This window comes from Anolis carolinensis, chromosome 6 (genome assembly GCF_035594765.1).
Source record: "Anolis carolinensis isolate JA03-04 chromosome 6, rAnoCar3.1.pri, whole genome shotgun sequence".
In the NCBI taxonomy this organism is placed as follows: domain Eukaryota; kingdom Metazoa; phylum Chordata; class Lepidosauria; order Squamata; family Dactyloidae; genus Anolis; species Anolis carolinensis.
Window position 1 is genome coordinate 100,096,409 of NC_085846.1, and position 8,382 is coordinate 100,104,790.

Consider the following 8,382-nt stretch of genomic DNA (forward strand, 5'->3'; position numbering starts at 1 on the left):
GCGCAGAAGCTGCGTCAAAGGTACCGTGAGCTTTGCAAAATTCGGAATAAACTCCCGGTAGTAATTAGCGAAACCCAAGAACCTTTGTACATCCTTCTTAGTCTTCAGCTCCTGCCATGAGTTGACGGCGTCAACCTTATGTGGGTCCATTTTAAGTTCCCTACCTGACACTACATGACCTAGGAACTCCACTTCAGGCACATGAAAGACGCACTTGGAAGCCTTGGCGAAAAGCCCATTAGCCCGCAGTCGGTGCAGAACCTGCTTGACATGTTGACGATGTTCTTTCTCGTCCTTAGAAAAAATCAAGATATCATCCAAATAAATCACTAAAAATTGGTCAATTAGGTCCCTGAACACATCGTTCATGAACCTCTGGAATACCGCAGGAGCATTACAAAGCCCAAAAGGCATGACTCGGAACTCGTGGCATCCGAAACACGTGTTAAATGCCGTCTTCCATTCATCCCCTTCCCGTATACGGATTAAGTTATAGGCCCCCCGCAGGTCAAGCTTGGTAAAGACCTTAGCCCCTTGCACCCTTGATAACAGTTCCGAGATTAAAGGGAGCGGGTACCTATCCCGAATGGTGTATTTGTTTAGGATCCGATAGTCACAGACCAGCCTAAGTTCCCCAGTCTTTTTGGCTACAAAGAATACTGGTGCCGCAGTTGGAGAACTAGATGGGCGAATAAACCCCTTGGCTAAATTTTCATCTAGAAACTCCCGCAAAGCTTGCCTTTCCGGTACAGTCAAGGCATACAGCCTCCCTGCTGGCAGTTTCGCACCTTCTGCCAACTTGATGGCGCAATCATATGGCCTGTGCGGTGGTAATTTGTCCGCTTCTCTTTTACAAAATACATCAGAGAACTCCCCATACTCAGCAGGCACTCCCTCCATATCAGAATGAGTAACATTTAGAGTGCAACAATCCTGCCTCTTTAAGATCACTTTACGTGTTGCCCAATCTACTTGTGGGTTTACTACAGCTAGCCAATCCATCCCCAGGATCACATCATATCTAGGCAAGCTCGTAATATCCCACACAAACGTTCCCGTTACTCCCTGCACCTCCCACGTTACTGCTGAGGTTTCATGGTTAACCACCCCAGTCTCCAGCAGTCTCCCATCTGCTCCTTCCACCCACACGTCGCATGCCTTGCGCACTCTAGGAATGCCATGCTTCTTAGCAAACTCAATATCTACATAGGAGACCGTAGCCCCTGAGTCCAGCAGTGCCAAAGTAGAAACAAGTTCCCTTCCCCCAACAGATAATGTAATGGGTACGAAAACATGCTTCCTCCCCTCAGTTGACTGCTTGAGGAGCCCTAGTGCGTTGGACTCACGTCGCACTAGGGCTGGCCTTTTCCCGAAAGCTGGGAAGGTTTCACATTACAATTTTTGGCAAAATGCCCAGCATTCCCACAGTACAAACACAAGCCCAGCTGCCTCCTACGGCTCTTTTCCTCTGTAGACAGCTTTTTAAAGACCCCAAGCTCCATGGGCTCTTCCCCCATCACCACAGGTGCCCTGGTTACATGCATGGGTGGCGCACACATTGCTTTTGAGTGTTTACGAGCCTCGAACCTTGCGTCTAAACGCAGCACCTTAGCTACTAAGGCGTCCCAGCTTTCAGCCGGCTCCAAGCGTGCTAATTCATCCTGGAGCATATCACTTAACCCGGCAGTAAATAAAAGCATGAATGCATTTTCCCCCCAATCCAGCTGGTGGCGATACAGGTTAAACTTATTTAAGTAATCCAAAACAGTCCCCTTTCCCTGTTTCAACCGATACAGAGCCCACCCAGCGTTCTCCGTGCGGAGAGGATCCCCAAAAGTATCAGTTAACAACTTTTTGAAATTATTCAAATTGTCCTTGACTGGGTCATTTCCCAAAATTAAATTAGTGGCCCATTGTCCTGCGGGACCGGTCAACAAACTCAAAATAAAGGCCACCTTGCTAGTGTCTGTAGGAAAAGCATGAGCACTGAGCTGAGAAAAATAAAGCTCCACTTGTGCCAAAAAGGTTGGCAACTTGCACCTGGTTCCGTCAAAGCGTTCAGGAGTCAAAACATGTCTTTTCACAGCCTGAGCTGTTTGGCTAACGGTAAAAGCCGTTTGCAATTGGTCTACTTTGGCCCTTAACTCATCCATCGTCTTCCTGACGGGTTTATTGCTGCAATAAACTTTTTATGGGCGTTGGGCAATCTGTCAAGGACAGAACGCCACAAGATTCAAAGTAACAGAGTTTATTAGATTACAGAACTCAAAAATGCCCGTAAAACACAAGGGCCAGGCAGTTTTTGCCTTTAGGAGCAAAAAGGGGCAAAAGTAAATGTTCAAAAGATAAACCGGATTAAACCGGAGTTTAATCCGGGTAAAAACAAACTGCTTGCTTCAGCCTGGGTATAAACGAAACGAAAGCCAAGGAACAAAAGATACAAAGAATGCAACTAATTGGCAGCAGATTCCTCTCTGCTGCCAACACTGTGCTTAGAGTAACTTGCGTCGCTCCCCCACACACACAGCAGACAGGATCTCCAACACGAGTAAATCAGCCAAGGATTGTAGCAGTTGAGTAGACCAGTTCCGTTCCGTAGATCAAAGCCAGAAGCAGACGTTTGTAGTTTTTCCAAGTCCAAGAAGGGGGGGGAAGACAAGCCGTGGTCAGTTCAGTCCGAGTTCTCAAAGCAGGAGATGGCGTCCGTCAAGAAGACGACGGAAGGTCAAGCTAATAAGAGTAAGCACAGGTTTGCACAAACAAATGCCCACACAATCCCTCCCGCCGTCTGACCCTGGATTCCAATCAACTTACGTCACAGCACAGGAAAGCACACAAGTCTTCAGGGAAGCGTCCCACACACACACGGATCCCAAGCGTTTGCCCAGATTACCTTGCCCAACGCAATTTGCAATTGCTCTCAAGCCCCATTTTATGCCAGTTACAAATCTTCATCACTGTCAGCTGTCCTCGTTAACCCGGGCGTTTCCTCATCACTTTCCTCGTCAGAGCTGGAACACCTCTGACTACGCCCAACAGCATCTCCAGCTGTGGATCCCGTCCCATCCCTCCAGCTAAACCATGGGTCTAATCCTGAAGGTCCCCATTCATCTTCTGTCCCATCATGGCCAGTGGCACCCACTTCCTCCCTTACCCGAGTCCAATCCATCTCATCCTCCTCTGAGCTAACCAGCCCCTCCTCCATTCTCTCCGTAAACCCTTCGAAAGACTCCTCGTCAGATGGTGCTGCAAATATGTCTCGCAGTCTTTTTCTCTCTCGCTCCTCGAGAGTATCTGACTCTCGAGGAGTCTTACGCCCACGTCTGTCAGTAACAGAGCCATGAGGCTCAATCATAACAGTGGTGGTGGGGGGTCACGTTGCACACTTGTAGGGTGATTGTGAAACATACCATCAGAGATGTAGCCATGGAGATATAACTACATGATAGCAGTGTGCCTCCAAATGTAGGTTCTTGCCCTAGAAATTTTACACTCCAGTATAATACTTCTCAAGATACCAAATGTGGGGTACTAACAATTCCCCCTCCCACTAATGTGCCACAGATTGGGATCGTGTTTGTGCCCAATGGCCAAGAAAAGCCCAGACTCATCATGCCAGAAATGACTTGAAGACATGTAACAACAACAACTATATACATAGACAAAATCGTATTTGAAACTCCTCTCTGTGAACTCAGGACTAATTGTGTCACATAGCTGTTCTCCCTCTACCTTTGTTTTAAGTGGCTGTGTGGAACTATTGTTCACAAATTTTTATTTGAAACTGGATGTACTCAGTAGTCACCTAAGCCCTTCCCAAGCCTCCTTTGTGAATCACCACACATTATAGGAATAGTGCCCTCCCCATATAGAAAAAATATTGAAACAAAAACAAATCGGTGCAAAGAGAAATGTTAATTAATTCCACCAGCAGATTAAAATCTATGTCTTCTTTAGTAGCATTGTTCTATTTTTATTCTTGTGGAAAATCCAAAGTCCTTCAACAATGGCAGGCTGCGCGTGGCGTGAAATAGAATGAAATTGAGTTTTGCACAATTATTGTAATTACAACGTATTTGAACTCACTAGTATATCTCCCCTTTTTTCTGAAGCAGTCTTCTCTCCTCCTTATGAGAGAACAATTCTGGGTACAGAAAACCTTCAAGTTGAAATTAACTTTAATTTTTAGTCATTATAAATAAGGATTGACTAGATGTAGAAGTGAGTTCATCCAGTGTACGTGGACTTAACTGATGTAAAGTGGGTTGAAATTGATTGAAGGAGTCTTTGAAATATTTAATGTAACAGGTTACAAGTAAACTCTAAACTGGATTATGTCCTCACAGATGGGTTTTATACACCTACATGCTTGCTTTTCTCCAGGGATTAAAAATTACCTTGTGGTGATCATTTACGTGTAGATGATTAAAAATACTTTAATGTTTGTTTTCCCAGTATGGCAAGACACTGTACGATAACTACATTTGTGCAGTGCAGAAGAGTGGCTTAGCTTCTCGACTAGCAAAGCCAGGGACTACTGTGTCAACTGTGGGATCATCTTCAAAAGGTACTAGTATATATAATACTATGTATGTACTTGGTGTGTTGAAGGGTATGCTGTATAGATTCTCGACCATATATCTATATCATCATATAAGGAAATACAAACCAGATTTACAGAACTATTCTGAGAACTCGTAATCTCATGAAGATCACCATATGATTATTGTAAATATTATAAGAGTTTTTAATACTTTTGTTCAATTGAATTGGAATTAGTTCTAATAATGCATGAGTAAATCTGCTTTTTTTCTCTTTCGCTGCATCATAGGTATTACTCATGCAAATGGACAGGTCCCCCAAATCATAAATCCAACTGTGGCAGTTTCTTCAGTGAATGAGAAAGCTGCTGAGATACCAAAGGTACAAATAAAATGTATTAAGAACATAAGAATTCTCTCTTGGATCCTATTACAGTAGGCATGGAAGAAGGTAGATCTGGGTCTGCTACGATGCTGCTGAAGAATTTGTATAGAATTAGAAACAGTGGCACATGCCCAAGTTATATCCCATGTGGACTACTGTAACAAAATATATCTTGTGGCACCCTAAGATTTATTCTTTGAATAACTTGACTGTGTGACTATATTACATCTTCCTGTGTTGGTGGAATGGATGCACTGCAGTTAGATTTTATCCTGTTGATATGCAAGTGGAGATTTGAATCAGTACTGAAACAATTCTGCAGATGAATACAAGCAAAAACAGGAAGTGGTCAGGAATCAACTGAGTCTACATTTGCATAGTAACTTATAACTGCCAGCTGCCACCTGCAGAATGAAAGAGACCTGTGTACATTATATCCCCAGTTGGGTTCTCTTCATCTTAACAAGTCTAGTGATACAGGGTGAAGACGAATTTGTCAAATACTAAGCTAGTAGCATGATAGCCTAGGTATCATTTTCATTTACCTTGTGCAATTGATGCATTAGAAGAGATCAAGTCTGTGACTGGTACAAAAAGCAGAATACATAGGATCCTGACTTCAGCAAAATGCAAGCAAGGTAAATCCCACCCACCAGTCATAGAATCATAGAATTGGAAGAGACCTCACAGGCCATCCAGTCCAACCCCCTGCAAGAAGCAGGAAAATCTCATTCAAAGGTCTGTAGTATACAGACCATAAAAATGCAACCTGAGTTCATATAGCAGTTACTAAAAGCTCTGGGTCCAGATCTATGTGCATGAAACTTAAGTGAGTGGATTTCCCCATAACAGCCCTTCCCCTCTCATTTGAAAATGTTATCCGGATTATGGATAAATGTCATGACTCTCATGCAGGGGATCCCAGATAGCAGGCAAATGCACTTAGTTTCAGAAGAGTTAGGTATTTTAAATTATATTGATCAGAAAGAAACTATGAACTATAAGGGTGGGAAAGCAAGCCAGAGCCCACAAATGTGGCTGAACAAATGAAAATTGGCAATTGGTTTTAATGCTGGACTGGAGACAGCACTGAATATCCTTTTATCAATCAGTAGCTGTAAGAAGCTCTCTTGACAGATATATTGTTTCAAAGGCCTGGCATTTACAATGAGGAAAAACTTTCTAAGTAAGAGAACGTGTAGTCCAGGTTTTCCTAAATTAAGTGGTGATCAGTAGAATTATGACACTCTAATCAGAAGTTTCATATTTCCAAGTGAATGTAGGACAAAGCTAAAATAAGTGTTAGTGGGTGAAGCATGACATTTTTAAAATAAATCCAAACCAATAATAGAAGATTTTGAAAATACATTTACAGTAATTTGTCCTTAACTGAAGCAGTGTACAAATGTGAACCTCCTAGCTATGCATTCCTCCTGTCAACATGATACTGCAAAGCCATGTTTTCTGCAATATCCTTTTAATCTAAACTTTTTTTGGAATTATTGTTTCTTTTGTTAAAAGGTTAAGAAGCCAGACAGTGTCATGGATGTCAGGCAAGCACCACTACCTCCCATGCCACAATTCAGACATCATAAACCTGGTGGGTTACGTCCACCACCCCCTCCGCAAAGACGATCTTCTGCAGTAACAACTCCTCTGAACTTACCAACAAACATTGAGAGAAGGAATACATCTTACACTTTTGATACAGAATTTCCACCTCCGCCTGAACTGTTACCTCCACCTCCTGAACTAGATGATCTGCCGCCACCACCTCCACCACCTCCTGAATGCTATGAAGCTCCTCCTGATTTCATTCCTCCACCACCACCTTCCTACACTACTGGCGCAGGCACCCCAGAGATGATGATGCCACCACTTCCTCCTCCGCCTTCATTTCCTGCCCCTGATATGCCTCCGCTAATCAGGAAAAAGCCCCCACCTCCTCCTCGAAGGCAGGAAGACAGTGATGGGCAGGCAGAAAGGCCAAGGCAAAGTGCACTTCCAAGGGGAGATGGAGTTGGACAAGGAGGAGATTTCATGTCTGATTTAATGAAGGCATTAGAAAAGAAAAGGAGTGAAACATCATGAAATAAACGGAGTATATTCTTGAGTGTAGGATCATGGAGAAGATACTCCTGAGAAATTGTCAGAAGAGCACTTCCTGGTGGTCCAAAGGAGTAAATGGTACAGAAAGTCATTTCAGCAGGCCAACCTTTCTCAAAGACTTTTTGAAACAGGGACTTCCAGTGCATCTGATTCGTAGGGTAAAAAAGTCTGCTGGGAAAAAGCAAATTCTACAGTGTAGCCTTATTTGATCCAGCAATTAGTTGACAGAGATATGCAGCAGCAACATAGAGTTGGACTAATTTATTGAAATTATGAACTTGGTGCTGAGGCACTTCTAGAAATAGATGTTTGAATTCTGAAACAGAAAAATGATAGCCTCAACAGTTTGTAGATTTCCATTATTGACTGGCTGGAGTTACAAAAAACCTTTTTGCTTCTCTTATTTAAATAAAAAGTGGAAGATACTGTTCATGACTATTATTCATCCTGATCACAATGTATCACACCTGATTTCTTGATTACTTTGAGATTAGAAACCCCCAGCAGTGTTAATGATTCCAGTAATAACACCTGCAGGCAACACCTGTACTAATGCTAAAAACTCTGTAAACGTTTGAAGTATCTAATCTAAGTAATCTTTTCCTACCTCTCTGTCATTTATGAGTCACCTAAATTCTTTTCAACAGTATTCACTTCCATTAATAAAATCCTCTTGTTTTCCCACTGGTGTCAAAATTAATAAGCAAGCACTACTTTTTTGTTTAAATACAGCACATAACAAATTTGAGACAACCTCTAGAAAAGCGGCTGTATTTCTCGGAGCCTTCCTATTTACTTCCAGATTTGGACTGCAATCTAATATACCCTCAGTGTAGCATAAATATCTGCAGGCAGATCTGCAGTATATCCACCTCTCCACTCTTGGCATACATTGAAATCTCTGTATGTCCCACCATAAAGCCCTGAAGCTTTGCAACGAACAGAAGTATCTGGCTACATCCCCCATAGCCAGGTGCAAAACCGAATTCCAGTCTGTATGTCCCTAACAGAATTCCAGTTTAAGCCTTCAAGTTTAAGATAGGGGTAAGCAAATAGCTAGCACGACATTGGAATATGACTAGACTGTGGGGTTTGATTCCCCTCTGGCCATGGAAACTCACTTGAGCAGATCATACACTCTCAGCCCTAATAAAACTGTCATAGATCCGCTGTGAGTTGGAAATGACTTGAAGGCAAACAACAAAGATAATAAAGAGCTCTCCAAATAATGGTGTTGAAGTCCCATCATTCTAAGTTGGCATAGCAAATGGTAGAAATTAGTGTAATATCTTGAGCTATTTTGACCAGCCTTGGTTTATGGTTATTTATTTATCGTGTCCAAGGGTA

The 8,382-nt window shown here is 42.7% G+C and overlaps 1 protein-coding gene across 2 annotated transcripts in view; it reads left to right on the forward strand.

Moving 5' to 3' along the window:
• apbb1ip (amyloid beta precursor protein binding family B member 1 interacting protein) overlaps positions 1-7,463 on the forward strand; it is a 61,664-nt gene extending 54,201 nt beyond the window's left edge. For both annotated transcript variants that reach the window (XM_008112394.3, XM_003222058.4), the window contains exons 12-14: positions 4,456-4,567; positions 4,832-4,923; positions 6,448-7,463. In XM_008112394.3, the coding sequence (XP_008110601.1) occupies positions 4,456-4,567; positions 4,832-4,923; positions 6,448-7,017 (774 nt within the window). In that variant the 3' untranslated portion in view covers positions 7,018-7,463. The remainder of the gene's footprint in view (positions 1-4,455; positions 4,568-4,831; positions 4,924-6,447) is intronic.
• Positions 7,464-8,382: the final 919 nt, after the last annotated feature.